Source organism: Cavenderia fasciculata, assembly GCF_000203815.1.
Source record: "Cavenderia fasciculata unplaced genomic scaffold Scf_Dfasci-G-b-205a01.r1-3, whole genome shotgun sequence".
NCBI lineage: Eukaryota > Evosea > Eumycetozoa > Acytosteliales > Cavenderiaceae > Cavenderia > Cavenderia fasciculata.
In genome coordinates this window covers 256787-279895 of record NW_004457737.1, presented here as the reverse complement: position 1 = coordinate 279895, position 23109 = coordinate 256787, and the positions used below count along the sequence as shown (strand labels likewise).

The following is a 23109-nucleotide window of genomic DNA, read 5'->3' as shown; positions in this document are numbered from 1 at the left end:
CACATCCGTATTGCCAATCTTACCATTGACAAATAACGATGAGTCGACACTCTTCTTGACAGTAAACTCTGTACATACCGATTTGTCATCCAGATCTTGATCTTTGGTCAACTTGACTCTGGTAGATTTGGATCCCTTCCCTTGGCCTCTAGCCGCGGATGAAGATTTACGTTTGGCATAACCTGTCAAAGGATAACCATCCTTGTACTTGCTGGGGTTGACGGCACACTTGGCTGACGTGGTTTGATTGTGTGCGAATCGATGACGAACTTTTCAATTGCGACGACCTTGGCACGATAGGCCATTAGTCAGGTCAAAGGTAATATGGCCGTCGTCTACAAGAATACGCCTATTCTTAAGATCGTATTACGTGACCCAGTCTATCGTGCCAAGGTCGTCGCAATTGAAAAGTTCGTCATCGATTCGCACACACTCAAACCACAATCGTTGGGACATTGGTGGAGAAATTATTGCCAGGCCATCTCACCATGTTTGATGGTGAGTTTGTACTTAGCCAAAAAGCTGGACATTCTATCGATGAGAGACTTGTTGTCCATGTCAGGAGTCGACAATACTCCGAGCTCTATCAACACCAGGTTGTTTGCATCGGACCATAACAATGATGGTTTGCGCAGTCTGGCCAGTAATTGTTCTGAGGTTAAACGATGATGAATAATGTCGTCGACATCCTTTTCAGAGACACTGTTGAACATGTCGATTAGATTCGCTGTTGAATGTTCATCGAAATCGGCATACTCTTGATAAGACGACATTGTTCTTATAGGTGTACTATTCACGTCCATATTTAACAATTGTAGTTACTATAATGTACTGTTGCTGTTATTATTATTCTTTAATTGATTCTTATTGCTTAAATATTTAACTAATAGTTGTATTATTCTTGTATACCATGTTATACTGTTGGTTGGTGTAGTATGGTATCAGAATACAATAATACCGTGGGATGGCCCTCTGGTGGGCACTGAATATACTGTCTAATTTATTGTGTAAATATATATAGATATATAAGAATGACTAACTGAAGAATGACTAATGCATTCCTTCACATTGTTTAGTTAACGAGAACTAAACCTCATAGATTTGTGACGGTTTGGGTTGTGACCTCAAATAGTAATTTGAGTTTTCATAAAAATAAATAAATATAGTTCAATATTATATTTTGCAGAAGGAAGCATCCTTCGCAAGTTGGATGAGTTGACCACGAGAATAAACCAACTGGAGTTGGCTCCATACAATGTCCCATCTCACGCAAAGTACGAGATAGACGAGGCCTACGTATACATGGCCCCTGCCATTCAATATTTTGTAAAGTAACATGTCGTTCCATTTGCAAACAAACAAATAAATTTGATCAACTTTGCACAAAGAACACCAAAGCCTCAATATGTTGTCAAAGATACCGGAAGCATCCCGTTGGAGTATAAAATAATTGAAGCCGCCAGAACTCTCAACATGGACATTCCTCTATTAAAGGCGATATCAGACAAAAGAAACCCCATTTCCCACCCAGAAACTGACCCTAATTTACTGTATTATTATTTATTTCTAATGTTTTGTTCGTTGTTGTTCTGTTCAGCTTGGTTCATATTTAATATTCGCACCATTCTAAGATTATGTTCTTTTTTTAATTTTTCTTGTTTCATTACACCAATCACTATTAAAATAATAGATACTAGTACACATGTTGCGCATAAAACAATGATGATCACTTTCCAAAGTGAAAATTCTTGTTCTGTGTCACATTCACTGTCATCAGGCCAACTATTTACATCATCACCAACCATAATTGCATTGAATGATGGATCGAGTTCAACTGATTGTTTGAACTGTGGAATATCAAATACTGTTAAAAGGTTGTATCCTTGGTTGACCATTTGTTGAGAGGAGAAGAGTGGATCATTATTTGGAAGAATAGTCACTTTTGATGGAATGATTTTATCTTTATCAATAATCATTCTACTTGCTATTTTACAGTTTAGTAGTGATCGTCCAACTTGAACTCTAGTTCATACAATTTGATCACCTGGTGATACTTCACTTTTAACTCTCACAACTCCACATTTATCATATACAACCGAATCTGATTTCGAATGGAATATAACTTGAAGTGTGTTGATAGGTGATGACCATACCCAATCAATGATTTTAATTGTATATTTGATTGAATTTGATGGTACTTGAATATCTTCACCTAAAAATGAACTGGTGTTGGTATCAATGTATTGATTAACATTGACTTGTATTTTAGTTGGTTGATTATACATTGTTCCAATAAATATTGATTCTCCAGTAGATGAATGATTCAATAGTTCCAACGTTATATTATCCATTGATATAGTTTGAATGATTGAATGATCAAGATTGATCTCTCTTAATTGAATTCTAGTTGTAAAATTGGTAACTATTCCTGGACTAGTATCATTTGTTGATAGAGTTGATGTACCATTATCTCCAACTGTTGTGTTGTATTGTTGGTTTGGGGTTACTACTGCTAAACAATCTAAATAAGAGTTGTAACCACTGTCACATTGACAACTACCAAATTGTCGATTACATACACCATGTCCTGATCAATTATTAGGACATTCTTTTGAAAGTGTATTGGATATCACTTTTGTTGTAACCATTCCAATAAGTTTAATGGATACAATATAATTATCTGAATTATTACTTGATTCAGGAGACGAATTATCCAATAAACAAGTCATTAGTTTAAACCATTTCCAACAAATCTTGGTGGTTTACATTGTTTTCCATTCATCGATATTAAAACATATGAACTATCCTTTCCAAAATGATCTCCATTGATTGTAACCATCGACGCCATTCCAGGTATTATATTGGTAACACTATCAATGATTGGTGCATCGGTTGAATAAAATGCAATCAATGGTACATAATTATTTACATCTCCCATATTTGTCTCATCCAATATTGTAACTGTTCTATCATGAATATTATAAATAACATTTTGTGCCAAGACTTGTTTGATTGTATATAAATAAAAAAATAATCCTATTGAGTATCGAGATCCATAACCTTTCATAATATAGACATATTTTTTGGATAGTGGTTTCGGTGATTATGTTGTTCTTGAAAACCAGAGCCAATTTTAGAGAAGTGATCAGCAGACTCTCTTTTGGTACAATTCATTAATTTAATAAAAAATAGTACTTTTATTTTATTTAAATAGAAGTAGAAGAACTGTACAAAGAAAAAAACTTATCTTTTGTGCAACTATCAGTACATCTAAATGAGAATGTAACCTTGGCGTTTACAATCTTGTGGTCCTTTGGATCTTAGGTATGGCAGGTGTTTGGAGTACCCATTTTTTAGAAAAGAGACCATCATTTCCAACCTTTCCAACTCTGACGTATGGATCAGAGAGACCATTGCTGTCTGTGGCCTTGAACAATTCTGCCGACGTCACTGTAACACTGTAAGCAAGCCAATTTTCAAACTTTATCTCCTTGGTTGGTTTCTTCTTTTTCTTGTCAGCCAAGTAGGCAAAGGGTCCTTTTTTTCCTCCAAAATTACCCTAGAAAGTAGTAGTAGATATATATATATATATTAGTATTTGTATCTTATATTGGTATAGGATTATTTAATTAAAAAAATAAAAAAAAAGGTCCTTAAAAATCAAACACCATAAACTTGTGTGGATCCAAGTTAGTTGTTGTTGTTGATGAATGTTGTTGTATTGTTCTATTTGTATTGTAGTAATTACCTGTTTAACCTATAAAAAGTTGAAGAAATTTTGAATGTTAGTGGTGTTGTTTCACATGATCACCCGATTTCTTCCTGAATGATGATTTCATACTTGTGATCTAATAATATCTTCGTAGATTGACATTTCTTTATTTGTTTAAGGTTTAAATGATAGATATAAATAAAATAATAAATGGTTGCTTTTGCTATGAAAGTCTCCATCCCTCCTATTATATATAAATATCGATTCTTGACCTTATCGCGGTAGAAGATATTTTGGTTGTTCAAGTTCAAAGAAGTAGGTGATAGATTTTTTCAAAAAGCCTCAAATTTGGGTAGCGCCACACATTCAACCATTGATCAATGAATATTGACAGCTTTGATTTCTCGAGTATACAAGATAGTTTTATTTATTTATCAATATCAAATTATCTAATAGAATAGAAACAAACTAGTTAGAGAGAGGGAGCGAGAGGATAAAGATTTAAATTATTTTTTAATATTGGTTCACAACAAGAGTACTCTGTTTTAGTATCATGGCCCTGATAATATATTATTTAATAATTGAAGTGATCGATGTCTATCTAACTACAGTTTCTTTATTGAATCCAATACTGTAAAATATAAATTATAAAACTGCATCTTTGGATTGTTCAAAAAACAAAAAAGATTCATCATCATCATTTTAAATAACAGTAATAATAATAATCTGTACAGATAAAACTATGTATATAGAAAATAACAAAGAATTAATAATATATTGTAATAGATTGATAGGATCTAGAGTGACGGTAATAGGGATAGATACAGAGTTTGACACACAAAAGAGTTACTGGGCAAAGCTATGTCTGATACAAGTAATAGACAATGTGACAAAAGAGGCGACGGTGATTGACCCCATCCAGTGTAAAGACATGACACCGTTTATTGCAATACTGAAGAGTCAAGACATTGTCAAAGTGTTTCACGACGCAAGCAAGGACATTGAAGTATTGTATCGCACGTTGAATGTGATGCCCGTCAACATGTTTGACACACAGATTGCTGCGGGACTGTGTAGACTCACAGACAAACAGATTGGATACAAGGACCTTGTCAAGGAGCTGTACAACAAGGAGATTGACAAGCGACAACAGAGATCGGATTGGTCGGTGCGACCCCTCACGTCAGAGCAGATCAACTATGCCAAAGATGACGTGGGATACTTGTTGCCGGCGTACGAAGAACTTATGCAACGACTCGTAAAACTCGATCGCATGGAGTGGATGCAACAAGAGCTTAGAGTATACATTGATGTGGCATTGGGTACCACGCCACCTGACAAGTCGAATCTATGGCACCGAGCCATTCCCCTTACAAATGCACAAACTAATTTATCAGTGCTACAGAGTGTGCACATGTGGCGGGACCGCACCGCATCCACCCTCAACGTCCTTCGCAAGTTTGTCATTTCCGACGAGTCGCTGGTGGACATCAGTACCAAACCTGTTCCCAATCGCCTGGACGACCTCGTAGTAATGGCAAGGTCGAAATATATCAGAAACAATGAGCACGGACGCTCCCTCCTCTCGTGCATTCAAACGGCGGCACTAAACACCGAACAACCAAAAGGACCCGATGCCAAGGACCCCAACTCTGAAACCAACAGAGCCATTAGAGATGGGTATGCCGAATCGATCGGTATAGCACCCTATCTTTTAGGTGCCATCACTCTTATTCGAGACTTTTCTCAAGGTACTCATACATATATTGGTTGGAAAAGTGATTTTAATAGTCATCTAGAAAATCATTTTACTAAAAGATGAGACTGACTATCATTTTTTTTGTACAAAATAACTAAATAACAGTGGGGGGTGTATATAAATAAAATATTTAGTCCTAACCAGAGCACGTGGATCAACGTCAAAACAAAAGAGATAATAATAATAGATTATTTTATTTAAAAAAAATAATTTTAATGTTTTTTTTTTACAAAACACCTTAGCGCAATTTAATTTGAATGTTATTTCCAACTACAAGGAAAGTATCTATTTGGATCAAAAAAGGGAAGAGAGTCATCCAGTGGAGGAGAAACCAAACATGTTGGAATATTCAAGATGGTTAACCAAGCAAAAAATAAATTTGAACAAAGTTTTTGTTCAACTAATATTTATTTAAATTTATTTTAATTAGTTGGAATGAATACAATACGTTATTTAAAATTGGTCAATATCTTCTATCTTTCTTTCAGCTTCAAGACAAATATCATAAGTTGGAACTGTCTTTAATTCAGCAGGTTCAACTGGGTTTTGGTTCTGCAGATTCTTGATGACTATTATGAGCTTGATAATCGAGACAACAACCATTATAAAAACTAATAGTACCAATGATACATCCGAAAATGACGATGGTTAGCCATAGTTGAAATGGTTCGTCACTATTTTCATTATCAGTTTTACATTCATCACGAATATTGTATGCATTGAATGGGTCGAGTTCAACTGATTGGTTGAATCGAGGGATATCAAATACTGTTAAAAGGTTGTATCCTTGGTTTTCATTTTGTTGTTGGAAGAATGAATCACCATCATTTGGAAGAATGGTAACTCTTGATGGAATGATTTTTGTAGTGTCATTGCCAATAATCATGCTACTTGCTAAACATGAAGTGGCCATTCTCCAATTTTAAGTCTTGTCCATACATTTTGATCGCCACGACACTCTTTTGATTTCGAATAGAATATCACTTGGAGTGCGTTGGTTGGTGATTCAGATGACCATGGCTAGCCAATCGATAATTTTAAAAGAATATTTGGGTTTTTGGAGTTGATCAATCTTGGCTTGGAAACGAGTAGTTTGATTAAAGGATTGTTCCAATAATTTCTGTTATACCAATAGATGTTCGTTTCAATCGCACCCAAGTTACATTATCCATTGAAATGGATCCGATAGTTGAATTGTTTTGATCAATTTCTCGAATGAGTTGAATTCCAGATTTAAAATTGATATCAAAAGAGTTGGGTTCATCGGTTGAATTGTGGGGTTTTACCAATAAAAATGAACAATCTGATAATGATTGATAACCAATGTAACATTCACAAGCACCAAGTATTGGAATACATACTCCATGGTTGGAACAATTGTTGGGACACTCTTTAGCAATAGATGTAATCATTTTAGTAACTTTGGTTGTAACCATTTCAGCAACTCTAATTATTACAGTTACATTATTGTAAGATTCATCTTGGTTAAAAGTAGAGTTTGGTTCAACAAATATCCAATAAACAAGTAAATTGTTTAAACCATTTCCAATAAATCTTGGTAATTTACATTGTTTTTCATTGATTGATACCAAAACATATGATTGATCCATTCCAAAATTACCACTGATTGAAACAAGTAATTGAGTTCCATATACAATTATTACTGTTGTATGATACACCTTGCCAAAATCTATATGTTTCATATCCAAGTAAATTCAGTGATTGATTAAAGCATTGTAACATTTCTTTAGATTCAATTGCACCAATATATGGAGCATTTGGTGTTGCTCCCATTGTTATATTGTCAATCATTAATTGCTCTACTCTTTAATATTCTCCTCCAAATAGAATGGTTGAATGGAATCTATTGTCACAGACTATAAAAGGGAAAATGGAGTTAGATTTTAAAAATGATCAAAGATTAAGAGTAGGAATGAATTTTTTACATAACATACAAATATGAGGTTTAAATGTTCGAGTATAAACAGTTCAACTGAAATTGAAATGGGTAGGAGTTTGGTATTTCCAAAAAGGGTTGATTTTAGTTTACAAATAATCTGAGTTGATGATGCAAACATAATATTACATGGAATCTCAGATGTTGAAACATTGACAGATACTTGATTATTTGTGTTATCACCAAAGTTATCACCAATACAATTACATTATGAAATCCAGATAGAGGTGGAACCAAGTGACTGATGTTCCTTGTTTTGATGTTATTTGACATGATTTTTCAAGTTGTTTGGTTGGATTGAAAAATGTAATGTTGATTGTTTGTATGTTGAATTGTGATAGATTGTTGATTGTTATTGATCCTCCATTTGTACCAATCGATAAAAGAAATAATATTTAAATCTACTACAATACGATACGATGGTCCTTATTATTATTATAAATAATAAATAAATTAAATCAATTTGATCTTCTTTTTCTGTTTTTTATTCTTTGCACTCTCTAATTTCTCTTGAATCTCTAATCTTCTTCTTAGTTCATCTTGTTCATTACTTGCGTCATCAGGTGGTGGGTTGTTTGGTTGTTGAATATTACTACTGCTGGTTGAAAGATTCAATACTACTCTTTTAGAATTAGAGTTGTTTCCACCACCTATTGTAGAGGAGTTGTTGTTGTTGGAGAATGATGATGAAGTTGTTGTAGCATCAAATGAAGATGTCAAATTATTATTAAAACTGCCATTATTATTGATATCTAAACTACTACTATCCAATGAATTATAATTTGCAAGTGTTGTAAGTGTTGATTGTAAATTTATATTGCTATTATTATTACTATTATGATTACCATGACGATCCTTTAATTTTACATTATTATATTTCTTTTTTGGTGTCTAAATTAAAAAAATAAATCAATATATAAACTTATTCTAATTTGTTAATTATACAATTAATTGTACATACCTCTTCATAATATAATTGTAATGATGATTGAGAACCATCAAAATCTAAAGATGACAGTGATGAACTATGTTGAGAATTTAATCCTGATGTTTGTGATGAATCATAGAAATATCCACTACCGCCGCCGCCGACCATATTGGTATTATGAATACCTGATAATGAACTATTCAACATATATGGATCATCAGATATATCATGTTGTTGGTGTTGATTATTATTATTATTACTATTATTCAAATTGGTCAAATAATTGTGATACTTTGTAAAGAATTGAATGGTAGAGTCTTGACATAGATCAAATTTTGGTTGATTCTTGAAATCTATATTAATATCTACATTACTGCTATTATTATTTATATTATTATTATTATTAATATTTAAAGTTGAGGTTGTTTGAGTTCTATAGTTTAAACTTGATGTTGAATTATATTGTCTTGACCTTTTATCTCCAACAGTATGATTTGTGTTTAACTTATTATTATTAGTATTAGTATTTTGTTGTTGTTGTTGTTGTTGTAATTGTTGTTGATGTTGTTGCTGTTGATGTTGTAATGATTTAATTTCAGATTGTTGATGTTGAGAGAGATATAATAAAGGATTAATAAAATTTGATTTAATGTACAATGAATGTAATCTTCTAGATTCGACATTCAATATGGTCTCTTTTTCCATTGGTTCACATTCAAATGACCATTTAAATGTATAGAATGATAATTTTGATGATATATTTAAACTTGCTTCATATGAATGCTAGCATCATGATGAATTAAAAGAAGAAGAAGAGTCAATACTTTCAGTGTTTCATTCATCAATCAATACTACATAATATACATACACTATTAATTTCAATAGAATAAGTTGTATCACTTCTCTGATCGATAAGTTTCTCGTTGAGTATATCCAATACCTTTTCAATCTTGGTATCCAAATGATTGTTGAATCTCTACACAAAACAAACATCAACAAACATATAATATATACTTGTAGTAAGTACTCCTTCTTGTCCTCTCTGATATATATATTCTTTCTTCCATTCATTGATGTCATACCGATTTATCCTTTATAATGTTATCAATAGATGAATATTTGTACCAAACGAGTACTAGATCAGTCAATATGATAGAGTAGCTATCATTGCTAAACTTTGATTTGATATAGTAGTTTTCTGAATCAATGATAAAGTGTTTCCATCCAACTCCAGATAATTGATTACTTATTGTTGTTATACTCGTCGTATTAGTCGTAGTAGTCATGTCTCTTCAATCTGACCAAAAGACAATGAGAGGAGACTTTGTTAAGTCATTCCCGCAATATTTATTTTTAAAAATATGAGTTTGAAAAAGAAGACCAAGCCGAGACAGATCGATTTTTTTTGATTTTTTTTCGATGCAGATGATGGTCGACCATCATTCTTGTCTGCGCATCGCGATCGGCTATTTGTTTCCTTATTCATTATTCTCTATCCCTTCACTTCACAATGATGACAACACCAACCAAAAGAATGAAATTAAATCCTCAAGATGATGGTTTAGTATTCAACAACAACAACAACCACAACAAAAGTAGTAGTAATAATGCAATCGAGCCAGTATTCAATAATTGTTTTTTGTTTAGAAAGATTGTTGGATTGGTACAATCAATTGGTCAAACACTTCAACACCAACAAAAGAGTTATAGGTATAATGAATTACCAAATGCACGTTGGGTACTCGAGAATGGCTATGAAAAGTTACTAAAGTTGTTGTCGGATCGGGGTGAATTGGCACCGCTCTGGGAATGTGATAGTGGCATCGAACTGTTCTTTACAAAGATCAAGGATCGTCAACTGCTACTATCCATCTATCATCGTGACCCTTTATTCTTTTGTGGTGGTGATTGTGCTAGCATCGAGTATGCTTGTCTCAGAGGTGACGTAGAGATTGTAAAGATGATGGTCGATCAAGTGAAACCGTTTGAATTGCCAATTGGAGACAATGCACTAAGTTATGCAATCCAATCAAACTCGTTTGAATTGGTCGACTACTTGTACGACCACCATGTCACTATCGGAGCAAGAAGATTCAAACATTCAAACAACTCCCTATCGATTGGTAATCTCGTCCATGGTACTTGGCAAAAAGAAGAAGAAGAAGAAGAAGAAGAAGAAGGGTACCTACCATTTAATTGTATCAACTTTAAAACAACCAATCTTGAAATGATACAATTTGTATTGGCCAAGGAAGACAAACAAGCAGCAACACACAAGGTTGCCAAGATTCAGTTTAATCTAGAGTCATTGCTAGGTCACACGGATCTGCTCAACTGGGTACTCGCAAATCACTTGGAAAAGTGTATTTGGGGTAGCAAGTCTAGTAGGACACTTGCACAAATTCAAGAAGAGGTTGAAAAGGCTGTCACTAAATCAACCAATGCTATCGAATGTGCCGAACATCTGTCAAAGAGTTTGATGCCATTTAAAGCCATATACCAGTCAATCAAGCAAATCGTTGACATGGACCTAGAGAGTAACACAGTTGCACCAATTTTAGACGCTCCCATTCCAGCTTTACAAGAAAGAATCAAAGGAGAAGAAGACACCACAGATCCAATCTACTATCCAATGGCCATTTTGACTATTTGGGATTGTGAATGGTACCATCAGGCAGTCATGGCCTATTTAGTAAAGACTGACCATCCAATACTATATGCACTTGAAGAAAACGATGTACTAGCCAACCCCGGCTCATTTCTATTCACATCGGAATGTATATTAACCATCAAGCAAGCCAGACATGTTTACGAGAGGTTAAGAATTACTCCAACATGTGTTGGTGACTCGTTGGGGACATTCAACTATATGGAAGGTTGGGATTTCAGCTCTGACATGATTCGAATGGATTTTTCCTTACGACAATTCAATGTGGCCATACATCAATGCAACTTTGCAATGGTTCGACTTATTGCAGACAATGGTCTGTTGTTTGGTACAAGAACAAACCCAAATATACGACTTGCTGAAGATGCCAAGATTGCATTCTCGCTTCATGCCAAGGCAACTAGACAAGACTATATTGACATGTCAAAATTGTTGTTTGAAAATAGTCACTTTGCTCGCAAGTTTGGTCCAACAACAATCGAACATCCAACAGAATACTTTACCGATTACATCTTGCAATGTCTATCATATCTACCAAGTCAAGAGGCATTATATTGTGCCATGTCATTTAAAGGTGATTACATATTGCGAGAATATATCAGAAAAGAGAGAGAAAGAAATCCATATGGAATCGGTACGGTTGAATGTTTGGGATATGGTTCGGAGAGTATTCAACAAACTGAACTGGCAATTGCATCATTATTGGGTGGAGATGTGTATCGTCTGTATGGAGACTATGTCAATATCTTATGGGACGATTTACATTCAATGTTGTTTGGAGTGGTTCTTCTTGACATGGATAAATTCTACCTATTCAAAGTATTGATTGATTACATGGAAATGAAATCAAAGCAACCTAACCAGCAGCAAGGATTAAACCTCGAGCATATAGCATCGACAGTATCGGCATATGGAAGATCCGAACATATTAAAGAGGTTCTTTCTAGATTCAAGGTTGACAAAAAGCAAATGATATGGATGCAAAAAGCAGCCAGCGAGTCTGGTAAAAGAAGTACTCTCCAATTCTTAATCGAACATACCCAATGTGATGAAACCGAACGCTACCATTTCACAACAGTCAAACAAAACAACTATCTATTAAAGGATATCAAAAGAATTGAATTTATTTCAGATACAGCTAAATTAAATATTGATTCTTATTTAATTGGAATCATTGATCAATATGAAATGCCAAAATATAATAATAATGATAATGATTGGTAATAAATAAATAAATAAATAAATAAATATTGGTAGTGATGATTCAAGAAAAAATGATATGTTTTATATTTGAATTAGAGAGGTATATGATTTATTATTAATTAATTATTAATAAATAAATAAATAAATAAATAATTTGTTTGTTTGTTTGTTTGATTGTTTGATTTATACTTTTAATCTATTTAATTTCATTTTCATTGCACGTTCATGACCTTTGGCAACCTTCCATTTCTTGTAAGACATGACCGATGCAATACCAATTGCTATGGCACCAACAACAGATCCAACAATAATTCCAATTAATTTGTAGTCTGGACCATCATCACTAGACTCACAAATTGAATGATCAGATTCTGATGCTTCTTCTTTATCAAATAATAATGAGAAATCTAAATAAAAAAAAGAAATAGAAATTAATAAAAGTATTATTAAATTAATGTCTGTTGATATTAATTTGAATTCTTACCAGGATCAATAAATATTGAAGTTGAATAATGAGGAATTGAAATGGCGATAAATGCAACTGAATTGGTAGAGGTTGATTCTATTTCATTCATTGATTCATCCAATAGACGAGATTTAATGACAGTCTTGTGATCGTCGATCGAAGCTAGATTAATAAATTTACCATAGAGTGTAATATCATCAACTTTGGTTTTAATGTATTGGTATTTACTAAAACCGTCATCCAAGTCTCCATTTTCAACAACACTACATGATGCATCTTGATTCTCCAAGCTGACAGACATGACCAACTCTAGAGTATTGGTACCTTGAGAGAATGGATAATAGTCCATAGAGACACCGTATTTGACTGTTGATGGTTCCATATCGAGTGTACCGTCAAGGTATGGTACTTGACTACCCTTTGAAAAGTATTGAACTTCTACCAAAACATTGGTTTGGTTGTTGGCAATTGTTGTATTATACTTTAAAAGATAATCTGCTCCAACCAAAGAGAGACTACTATTGTCTAATTGCCAAGTAGAGAATGGGTGACGAAGTAATACATTGTCATCCAAATCAAGTTCACGTAATTCAACAACTGATATCTTTCCATAGACCACTGACTTTTCACCACCATTGCCACCATTATTTGTTCCATTTCCACCATTGGTAGTACCATTGTAGGTAGTGTCTGGAGAGTTTGAACCGTGTGATGGGTTAATGTGAATGACAGAGTCTTGACAGAGTGGACCGTAGAAATTAGTGTTACAAACGCATGCTCCATAGGAACCGCAATGCATGTTTTGGGGACACCCAGATGCACACATTGTAAAGTTGACAGAATGTGATCCTCTAGGGTTGATGACGACAATGTCAGATTGGAATGTACCAGCATCACAGTACCCACCGATTGGACCTTGAATCAACGGGATGGCTCCAACGTTGAATATGAGGAGTGTGTCTGATGAAAAGGTGGGAGAGTATGGTTCATAGGTTCCAGTAAAGTTGAATAAAAAGTTACTATCACCAAAATTGATACCATAGACATACAACACACTACTATCCTTTACATTGAATGGTTCAGAGACATAATAGATAATAGGTACACGTTGATTAATTGGTTGAACATCACACATGACTGGAACCGTATTACCGTTGTAATTAAACAGACTGTCTGCAAAATTGTAGACATAGAATGCCAACATTCTACTCATTCTCATTGGCACAGTATACTTGAATTGGAATACTACAGATGACTTGTTTGCGTTTGAATCAACCATGACACCATCGACAATAGCAATCACCTCGAAATCATCCACTACATATGCCTTTGGAATATGTATCATTGAAATCAATGACAGTTCATCGGTGACGGTTGCATTGAATATAATATCTCTATCCACACCATCTGAAACAAAAGTAGCTGGAATATTTGGTGGTATAACAATTGGTGGTACTCTATCAAATGGTAATGAAGCTGATAAAGAAGAAAATAAAATAAAAAAAAAAGAATTAATTAATTATTATTATTATTAATTTCAAGGGTGGTTTAAAACTTTTTTAACTTACTATTTGCTTCCTTGTTATAAGGGGGTGGTAAAGTTGGTTGGTAAATAGTAAAAGATGTAAAAGAATCTCTATTGCCAATGGTTGAAACAAAACCAAAATCTTCAGTTTCAATGGATCGGATTTCAATGACATCTGCTGTTCTAAAGGAACTGTAATCGAGGATCCAGATACGATAAACTCCATGATTGGCATTTCCACCTTGAATAATATTAGATTGGTCAAATGGATAAGAAAAGTTAAAGAAAGGATCAGATTTTCTCATAACAATTAAAGTTCCATTCTTGAATCCATTAGCATGATCTTCAATTTCAATATCATAACCAAATGATGTAGTATTATTTGGTGATTTTATAACTGATACTACTTGTGGTGGAATTAAATCGGCACCTTTAAAAAGAAAATAGAAAAAAGAATAAATATATAAATAAAACAATAATATTATTGTTTTTTTTTGACTTTTTTCATACCTTTAGAATTTACAACATTAATAATAGCATCTTGTTGACCAATTACCAATGAAAGAGATTGATAGTCATAAGAAAGTTCCAAGTCAATTGGGAGACGGTAGTTTAATGGTCCTGGATAGAGACCAATTGGAACGACAAATGGAATGACATAGGCTTGGATTTCATCTTGCCATTTACCTCTGAATACATTTCTAGGATCTGGTAATTCATTGGTAGTTTGACCATTGAGAATGATAAGAGTAGGTTCATAAATCATATGATCAATATTGGCATCACTTGTAAAATTCAAAATTAAATAATTTGAAACACTACCAGATGATACATCAACAATCGTTTGATTAAATTTAAATAATGAAATCTCTTCAATATTATATTCTATAAATAATAATAAATACATAAAAAGTATTAATATATTGTTAAGTTGAATTAAAAATATATATTGATTTGTTTGACTTACTGAAAAAGGGAGGTGGTTTGATTAAAGAATTACCAGTATCATACAAATAGTATTGAGAATCAAAATTACTTTTATCAATGATTCTAACCATATCAAGAGTAAAATCAACTGGTACAACCTTTTGGTAAATGGGCCAGCCATTGGAAGCTGTATCGATTAAATTAGTGTCATCCATTGAATAGGAACAACCTGAATATGCATTACTAAAACATATCTTTTTCAGTGGAACGGTTAATACTTCAACACCAACAGTTATCACCATCTTTGATCCTGGTAACATTAAATAATCAATCACACCCAATTTTAATCCAATAGATACTAAGAAGAAGAAGAAGAAGAAGAAAAAGAAAAAGAAAAAGACAGTTAGTATTCAAAATAATAATTATTTTAATGTTTTTTTTTATATACATACCTGGAGTAATACCTCCCATGGTAGAATCTGATTGATTTACCAATACTCGATCTTGATAAACAAAAAGAATGGCTGGAAGGGAATCGTATAAATCAAAGTTTTGAGCAGGAAGATTGATTCTATAGATACCAGGACTAAAAGAACTATCGCTTACAAATCCAAATGGATATTGTAGTGTCAAATGTCTAGAACCAGCCTTTACAGTTAGCGTCTCACTATTAAATCCAATATCAACTTCATAGTTTCTAGTTGCATTGTTTGATGTTAAAGAATAGAGTTGGAATGCTTCATTTTGTATTTGATCTAAAATAAAAAAAAATAATAAAAGAAAAAATTATAAAGATATAAGTACACGTGATGATGATGATGATTGATGTGATTGGTTTAGTTAATTTACTTACCTGGATAAGAAAAACTTAAAAATTGATTGAGATCTTTTGTAATAGAATTTTGACCGAAATAGTATAGATCAAATTTGGGATAGGCTTCATCCGAAGTGATTGGGAATCGGGTGAGGATGGTGGCATTTGAAGGGGATCCAGAGATTGGATAGATGATCATCTTTTGGTAATAGTACTGCATCATTGTCATGTATGGATAGGCAACAACTTGTACACCGTTTGCAACGTTGACATTTTCGACAAACATTGATGCGACCGATGGGAATTGGATGAGGGGGTTGACGAGGGGTGTGATATTTTTGAGTAACTCTTGGCCAGTTGGTGAACTGGGTACAGTGGCCAATGGCGCCAACAATATTTCAATTGGAGTATTCGAAGTGATCGGGTTGCCAAAGGAGATGAGATCGGGAAAAGAGGCCGACAGTGAGGTAATGTTCAATAGGTAGCTTGAAGCAGAATTGGCATAGAGAGATGGGTTAAAATAAAAGCCAACCTTGAACAATGTGCCAGTGACAGGATCCACCGAAACAATATTGAAAAGAGAAATAGAGTAGGGATCTGCAATAGTAGCCTTGGAAATACCAGGATCGTCATAGAGTGGTTTGACTAATTCCTTGATACGGAAATAATAAACGGCGGCATAAATATTATCTGTAGAAGGTAACATTTTTTGATCAAATGTTTCAACTGTATATGGTCCTTGTGGCATGACTATATTTAAATATACATTTTTGTAAAAATATGATAAGATTATTAGAGTAGGTATGATTGGATTGTTTTGTTTTGTTTTTTTTAATTTCTCTATACATACTCTCACAAGAATAAGTTCCTAAATAATAGTTGAATCCCAAATCGTCAGAGACTGATATCCAAACACTGGGTTGAGCAATTTGGAATCTATAGGCATAGGCTACATTGGGACTTGGCTCAAAGCCAGCTTCTCTGGGAATGATATAGCTTCCCGCTGCAGAAGTGCAGTTGGCGCAAGAGATGGAACCATCAATTGGTAACTCTTTGTCGTAAACAACCTTCAAGTTGATAAAACATTGAGGATAAGCATCTCTCCTTGAGTAGGATTCTTGTCCAATTCGCTCAATGGACACAATAGTAGCTGGTGTTTGAGCATTACTATACTTTACATTATTGATAATAAAAACTAATGCTAGTATTAAAAAAAAGATATTGAGAAATACCTTCCCATTTTTTTTTAGAATAAATAAATAAATAACTAATAATACACAAATAAATAAATAAATAAATAAAATAAATAAATAAATAATGGGTATGATAATAAAAGAATGAATGAATGAATATAAGAATGAAGATGTTAGAGAATAAGAATAAGAATAATCTTCTTTTTTTTTTTTTTGTTTGGATGATAGTTGTGTTCTTTCACATCATTTGCAGTGTTTTTTTTTTACAAAAAATCTAGATCTATTATTGTTTACAAAAATGTAGGATATTTTAGGCCACCTTACCCCGAACTTAAAGGGATGGATCACCCTGGAGGCTATGAAGAATACTTTTCTGATTAGTTGTTCAGATCGGCTTTGACTGTTGATCGTTACCCATCGAGAATTTTCCATGATGTTCATTTAGATATTTCAAAAAAAAATATCTAAAGAAAAAGATATTGGACGATATTTGGTTGAGAGTAATCGGTTGATCGTTTGGCTTCACCTTTTCGGCTTTCGTATGACGAAAGAGTAGCGCCTGTTGTTCATGTGGGTGGGTTGTACGAAAGATATCATCATACAACGAATGAGTAACTGGTATCCTCTGACTTCTTTTTTCGATAGGTTGGGGTGGTGGCTTTGGTTTGGTTGGGTGTGGGCATTATTATATTATTATTTTTTATTATTTTTGGATTATAATGGGTGTGTGGAAAGAAAGAAGATCAAGAGTTGTGATTAATTATTATAAACAATAGAAACACCACTATTATTATCATCAGTGGCAGTACTAGTACTAGTTGTAGTAGAAGAAGAAGATGTAGATGTAGAAGTGGAAGAGGTAGTATTTAAAATAGTTGCTGCTCTGACTCTGGCAAGACGTGTACCAGCTGTAGACATTGATGCCTTTCTCTTGGCCAGATCGTCTTCAACTTGGAATTGGAATCCAAAATATTTCAACATCTTGTTGGCTCGGTCTGATTTTTTGATAACTGTAATCAGTGATGCATCCAGTGCAAATGCTATAAAACCAAGTATACCCCAAGTGTTTGTTGTAATAGCTTCTAAAAGTCTGAGATTGAAATCAGGAATATTCAACCGACAATTAGTCTCACCCTTTTCCAATATACATCTAACCCACAACTCTAGGGCATCTTGAATTTCATCTGCTTGTTGATCCATATAAAATTTATATGATATTGCAAATACTGCACTAAATAAAAATAATATCATTACCACTAATAATTTAATCTAAAGGTTAAATAAATAAAAGAAAATAAATAAATTTGTTAATTATTATTATTTCTTTTTCTTTTTTTTTTTTAATATTTACATTATAAAATAAAACAGCTTTTCCTTGGATATGATTATAAACATCGTAGATACGTTTAGTAGTCCATCCAGTACACCATACAATATATACAATACATGGAAGTACGATGGCATAAAAGAATATGTATGGCCATGGGTCTGTCTTGTCACCAGTGATCCAACAACCACTGCTCACAAGAGTACTACCATACTTTTGTCCTGCAAAGGGGATAAACACCAATAGCACAATGACCACATACACTGCAATACGGATATAATAGAATGATTTCTTGACTGGCAACATATGAATAGCTCGATAGAAATCATAACTAGATAGTGTCCAACCAAGTACCGATAACATTGCACCCAATTGAAACAAGAATCCATTAATACCACATTTAACATCTGATTGAACTACATATCTTCCTGGATCTTCTTGTGAACATTGAAAATCTTTTTCAAATTGCTTCAAAAAAAATAAAAAAAGATATAAATATAAATAGTTTGTTTGTTTGAGTTTAGACATACATTTTGAAATTGTGAAATAGCAAGTAAAAAAGCACCAATAGCAACATATAAAATAGCTTCATTTGTAGATGTTATATTGTTTGGTAAAAAACCATTGAATACAAGTAAAGAGAACATATAAAACTAATAATTGATAGTACGATGATAATATTCTTGACCAATAATTCTTTATCATGTTCCCATAGTTCAAATGGACATGGTAATACACAATCTCCACTTATTCCAAAATAAAGATCTTTTGTTCTATTTGGTGCATATACCAATGGTGATGGACATCCTAAATAATAATAAAATTAAATTAATAAATTAATTTATAATCCAATTTTTAATAATTAATTATTATTTAATTATAATTTACCAAATACACCAAGACCAATATAATTATGATTACATTGAGTTGTTTCATTTTGATAAATATTACTACTTGTTGATCCATTGATTGTAATATTAAATGTACTTGTTGTTTGAGGGAATTGTGGAATACCACCACCACCAGGTGCAGCTCCATTACATTGTGGTAAATATTCTTGAATTCCAGCACATGATTGATATGCAATATCTAAAATTAAATTAAATAAATTAATATTAATAAGATTTCTTTTTTTTTTGATGTATTATTAAACATACCACAAACATTAAAACAAGGATATGATGGTAATACAATATTATAATTGGTGTTATTATTATTGTTTGGATCGACAATTGTTATATTATTACATGGTGGAAAATTAATTGAACAAAGAAGTTGTTGGATATATAATTTACAGGGATTATCTAAAATTGAAAAAACACTAAAATAACCTTTTAAATCTGATTCTAAATTGGTTAAAGTTGTATTTTGTGGTATATAAACATATTGTTGTTGTTGTTGTTGTTGCTGGTTGATATCAGAGTATATAAACGGTGCACATATTGAATTATTTTGAATCAATTCACATGATCCTTCTTCAAAACCATTAATCAAATAACCATTGATTAATCCATTATTAATACAAATATTTAAAAATATAAAATAAAGTAATAAACTATTATAAAGTTTCATTCCTTCTCTCTTTTGGATAGATTTAAATATAAAATGAGAGTGATAAAAGAAAAAGAGAAAATAAAGAATGAGGGAGGGATGGAGGGGATGGATATTGTTGAAGAGGAGAGAGGGATCGGACCTTTGGTAGAATCAACTACTAGACCAAGCTAATTCTGTTGTTGTTGTTGTTGATCACATGATGGATACATGTCAATGCAGAGATGATCGGGCACGCCAGTCGGTCTTAATGTCATGGGTTTACACAAAAATGATCGAAGCTAAATCCGTCACAGACAACCCATCCCGTGAAAACAAAAAAGTAGGATCGGTCTCTTTGCTTCTTTGATCGTGATTGTTTTAAAACAATGATCGAGTGCAAACCCAATCAACAGCCGAGGTGGTCGGACTACGTGTTAAGGTTAGCTTTAAACCCAACATTACCAAAAAAAGTCTCTTTGTGAACTTGCTGAGAGTTTAAATATTTATATATATAACTAAAAATCTAAAGTTACTAATTGACCTATGAAATGAATAACTATCGAAAAGAAGGGAGAATGAAAATATGAAAATAAAGACGAGCGAGAGAGATGGGTTAGAATAAAATTTTAATTAATTTTTTCAGTACAAAGAAAGATGAATAATGAATGAACAAGATACTAGTAATATAAATAATTATTGTAATAATAGTTTATTATTTAAAAGAATAATAGGAAATAGATATATTCAAAGATTAATATTTGAATTGATCAAAACAATCAATCAAGAAGAGATTGATAATGAACATCAAGTAGCATTTAGAGCAACTGAACCGTCGCGGTTTGTTCCTCGACTACACCTGTATCGATGGAACCAATTAAAAGAGAATGTGTATCAATTGGCTGCTAGAGGTTATCTAAATGAATTGTCACCGGTATTAGAGTCACAAGAGATAAGATTAAACTTGTTAAATATTGATGGTCAAGACCGTGGCAGTGACGATCAATTCAATCAAAATACAAACAAAATGTTATCACAATGTATTAATACTTTTGGTTATGCTGGTTCACTTTGTAATTCTACCTCTACTTCATCATCCTCTTCATCATCCTCTTCTAATAATATTAATAATAATCATAGTTTAATATTTATACCAAATATTGAAAAGATAATTGATATCATTTGTAAATATAATCATAGAAATATAATAGATTATATTTATAATAGGTATGGTACTACTACCACTACTACTACTGGTCAAGATCAATCAATCATGTATTATCTTCAAAAGGGTGCAATACAGTATGGTCACTTGGAGTTGTTCAAAGATTTGTACAAAGTCAACAACAATAAGTTTCATTGTGCAACTGCCAAACTGACACCAATCAACCAACATGTCATTATCCATTGTTTAGAGCTGATAAAAGCAAGGAATGGGAGTACACCTAAAATCAGACATTTGGAGAGTGACCCCGACCACTACATCAATGTCGATCTTTCAAACCTTGGGTTATGCAGTATCGACATACTCAGATACATGTCGCAGAATAGATTCCTCGGCCCGACTTTTACACCAGCCACCATGGAGCAAGCATGTTCTACCAACAACTATGACGTCGTTCGATTCCTCCATGAAACAAGACAAGAAGGAACCACTAAAGAAGCTGTCGAAGCTGCTTGTCTAAATGGCAACCTAAAGGTTATTCAGTATCTGTTGGAGACTGTCAAAGTACCGTGTACCACTCGTGCCAAAGACAATGCAGCTCTACACTCTCTTGAAACCTTTCAATTTGTTTGTCAATTTAATACCGGTCAAATCTACTCTAGTCTGGCATTGACACATGCATTGGAAAACAAGTGTAGTAGTCATGAAGGAATGTCTATTATACTCTGGATAAAACATCGAGATGAACCATTGTATTTGTCACTCTTGGAAACACTCGTTTATAAAAGAAACTCTCATTCCGACTGTCTTTTATACTTGGTAGCCAACAAATTGCAGTCTGTTGTAAAGGATGACACACCAAAACATAGACAATTGTTTGAAGAGGTACAGATGGCAGTCATAATGGATCGTGTCGATATCATTCGATGGATTATTAATAATGAAAAGGCAGCCACCATTACTACTAGATACACCGACACTATATTCATACAAGCACACTCGTTGGAGATGGTTACCTATCTTGAACAAGAACTCATTCCAGTGGTATTGGGAAACAAACCTCAAGCTAAAAAAACATTAAAATATACCTATGCTCTTTCAATTTGTCCGTATGGTCAAGACAAAGACAATCGGTCAATGTATAGTGGTAGTGGTGCATATGACAAGCGAGACGACCAAGTATTCAACCAGCTGTATGGTCAAGTCGAGAAATTCCAACAAGTAAATCTCACCAATATCGGCAATGCCATCAAATACAATCGAAGTGCAATATTATCGACTCTATTATCGTCTGTGCCTGCCAACAAACAATATCCCGTAGAATCACTATTAAATGATATTAAAATATCTTGTAGTAGAGGACACGTTGATACAATCAAAGTTGTATTAAAACATTATCCTTTAATTGTACTCTCTGATAGTGCAATTTGGTCGGCACCCCTCCCAATGCTATTGTACCTATTTACCAATCATCTCTGTATGCTTGCTGCATCTGTTAGATCACTGGTCTGTCAATCACAAGTGCCACAAGCTCTCACCAATCCACCACCAGTCTCTAAGATGGTACAAATCGTACTAACCAAAGGACTAGAAGAGGTATCAGGTTATTTTAAAAGTCGTGGTGGATCAATATTTAAGTTAACTCCTCAATCCCTCATTCCTCTTTTTTCAACTGGCACATCAGATGATCAACTTGTTGATCCCATTTCACAAACACCAACCACTTTGGCATTGGATATACTGAAGTTTATTCATTATATTATACATCGATACTATCTAAAAGATTCACCTGTACACATTACTACAATTAGAAATGATCAAATAAGATCTGTACTTACCAAAATTACAAATTTAAAAAATTAAATAAAAAATAGATAATAAATTATTTATTTATTTCTTTTTTTTGTTAATACCCATCATTTCTTCCTTTAATTT

General features: G+C 33.2%; 12 protein-coding genes across 12 annotated transcripts; 4 read left to right on the top strand and 8 right to left on the bottom strand.

The window, feature by feature from the left end:
• Window positions 1-324: 324 nt before the first annotated feature.
• On the top strand, window positions 325-1445 carry DFA_02812 (uncharacterized protein; the record flags this gene model as incomplete). The annotated part of the gene is made up of 5 exons (XM_004362363.1): window positions 325-498; window positions 785-814; window positions 891-938; window positions 1077-1131; window positions 1333-1445. 5 exons carry the CDS (start codon window positions 325-327, stop codon window positions 1443-1445), a joined length of 420 nt encoding a protein of 139 aa, XP_004362420.1.
• A 111-nt stretch (window positions 1446-1556) lies between these two features.
• DFA_02811 (uncharacterized protein) lies at window positions 1557-1976 on the bottom strand (the record flags this gene model as incomplete). The annotated part of the gene is made up of 1 exon (XM_004362362.1): window positions 1557-1976. The coding sequence occupies one exon, from the start codon at window positions 1974-1976 to the stop codon at window positions 1557-1559; it is 420 nt and encodes a 139-aa protein (XP_004362419.1).
• A 51-nt stretch (window positions 1977-2027) lies between these two features.
• Window positions 2028-3067, bottom strand: DFA_02810 (uncharacterized protein; the record flags this gene model as incomplete). The annotated part of the gene is made up of 2 exons (XM_004362361.1): window positions 2028-2587; window positions 2740-3067. The coding sequence occupies 2 exons, from the start codon at window positions 3065-3067 to the stop codon at window positions 2028-2030; spliced, it is 888 nt and encodes a 295-aa protein (XP_004362418.1).
• Window positions 3068-3206: 139 nt separating this feature from the next.
• DFA_02809 (C2 domain-containing protein) lies at window positions 3207-3874 on the bottom strand (the record flags this gene model as incomplete). The annotated part of the gene is made up of 3 exons (XM_004362360.1): window positions 3207-3225; window positions 3300-3559; window positions 3842-3874. The coding sequence occupies 3 exons, from the start codon at window positions 3872-3874 to the stop codon at window positions 3207-3209; spliced, it is 312 nt and encodes a 103-aa protein (XP_004362417.1).
• Window positions 3875-5924: 2050 nt separating this feature from the next.
• Window positions 5925-6384, bottom strand: DFA_02808 (uncharacterized protein; the record flags this gene model as incomplete). The annotated part of the gene is made up of 2 exons (XM_004362359.1): window positions 5925-6040; window positions 6084-6384. 2 exons carry the CDS (start codon window positions 6382-6384, stop codon window positions 5925-5927), a joined length of 417 nt encoding a protein of 138 aa, XP_004362416.1.
• Window positions 6385-6568: 184 nt separating this feature from the next.
• DFA_02807 (uncharacterized protein) lies at window positions 6569-7265 on the bottom strand (the record flags this gene model as incomplete). Its single annotated transcript, XM_004362358.1, has 2 exons — window positions 6569-7094; window positions 7213-7265. 2 exons carry the CDS (start codon window positions 7263-7265, stop codon window positions 6569-6571), a joined length of 579 nt encoding a protein of 192 aa, XP_004362415.1.
• Window positions 7266-7881: 616 nt separating this feature from the next.
• DFA_02806 (uncharacterized protein) lies at window positions 7882-9642 on the bottom strand (the record flags this gene model as incomplete). Its single annotated transcript, XM_004362357.1, has 4 exons — window positions 7882-8319; window positions 8390-9139; window positions 9225-9332; window positions 9439-9642. 4 exons carry the CDS (start codon window positions 9640-9642, stop codon window positions 7882-7884), a joined length of 1500 nt encoding a protein of 499 aa, XP_004362414.1.
• Window positions 9643-9890: 248 nt separating this feature from the next.
• DFA_02805 (uncharacterized protein) lies at window positions 9891-12248 on the top strand (the record flags this gene model as incomplete). The annotated part of the gene is made up of 1 exon (XM_004362356.1): window positions 9891-12248. One exon carries the CDS (start codon window positions 9891-9893, stop codon window positions 12246-12248), a length of 2358 nt encoding a protein of 785 aa, XP_004362413.1.
• A 162-nt stretch (window positions 12249-12410) lies between these two features.
• Window positions 12411-17199, bottom strand: DFA_02804 (uncharacterized protein; the record flags this gene model as incomplete). The annotated part of the gene is made up of 9 exons (XM_004362355.1): window positions 12411-12634; window positions 12712-14169; window positions 14262-14648; window positions 14729-15103; window positions 15186-15503; window positions 15598-15900; window positions 15999-16709; window positions 16810-17126; window positions 17192-17199. The coding sequence occupies 9 exons, from the start codon at window positions 17197-17199 to the stop codon at window positions 12411-12413; spliced, it is 4101 nt and encodes a 1366-aa protein (XP_004362412.1).
• Window positions 17200-17908: 709 nt separating this feature from the next.
• DFA_02803 (uncharacterized protein) lies at window positions 17909-20051 on the bottom strand (the record flags this gene model as incomplete). Its single annotated transcript, XM_004362354.1, has 7 exons — window positions 17909-18421; window positions 18504-18947; window positions 19010-19132; window positions 19168-19286; window positions 19368-19568; window positions 19637-19783; window positions 19811-20051. The coding sequence occupies 7 exons, from the start codon at window positions 20049-20051 to the stop codon at window positions 17909-17911; spliced, it is 1788 nt and encodes a 595-aa protein (XP_004362411.1).
• A 181-nt stretch (window positions 20052-20232) lies between these two features.
• DFA_02802 (uncharacterized protein) lies at window positions 20233-20379 on the top strand (the record flags this gene model as incomplete). Its single annotated transcript, XM_004362353.1, has 1 exon — window positions 20233-20379. The coding sequence occupies one exon, from the start codon at window positions 20233-20235 to the stop codon at window positions 20377-20379; it is 147 nt and encodes a 48-aa protein (XP_004362410.1).
• Window positions 20380-20673: 294 nt separating this feature from the next.
• DFA_02801 (uncharacterized protein) lies at window positions 20674-23037 on the top strand (the record flags this gene model as incomplete). The annotated part of the gene is made up of 1 exon (XM_004362352.1): window positions 20674-23037. One exon carries the CDS (start codon window positions 20674-20676, stop codon window positions 23035-23037), a length of 2364 nt encoding a protein of 787 aa, XP_004362409.1.
• Between the last annotated feature and the right edge of the window lie 72 nt (window positions 23038-23109).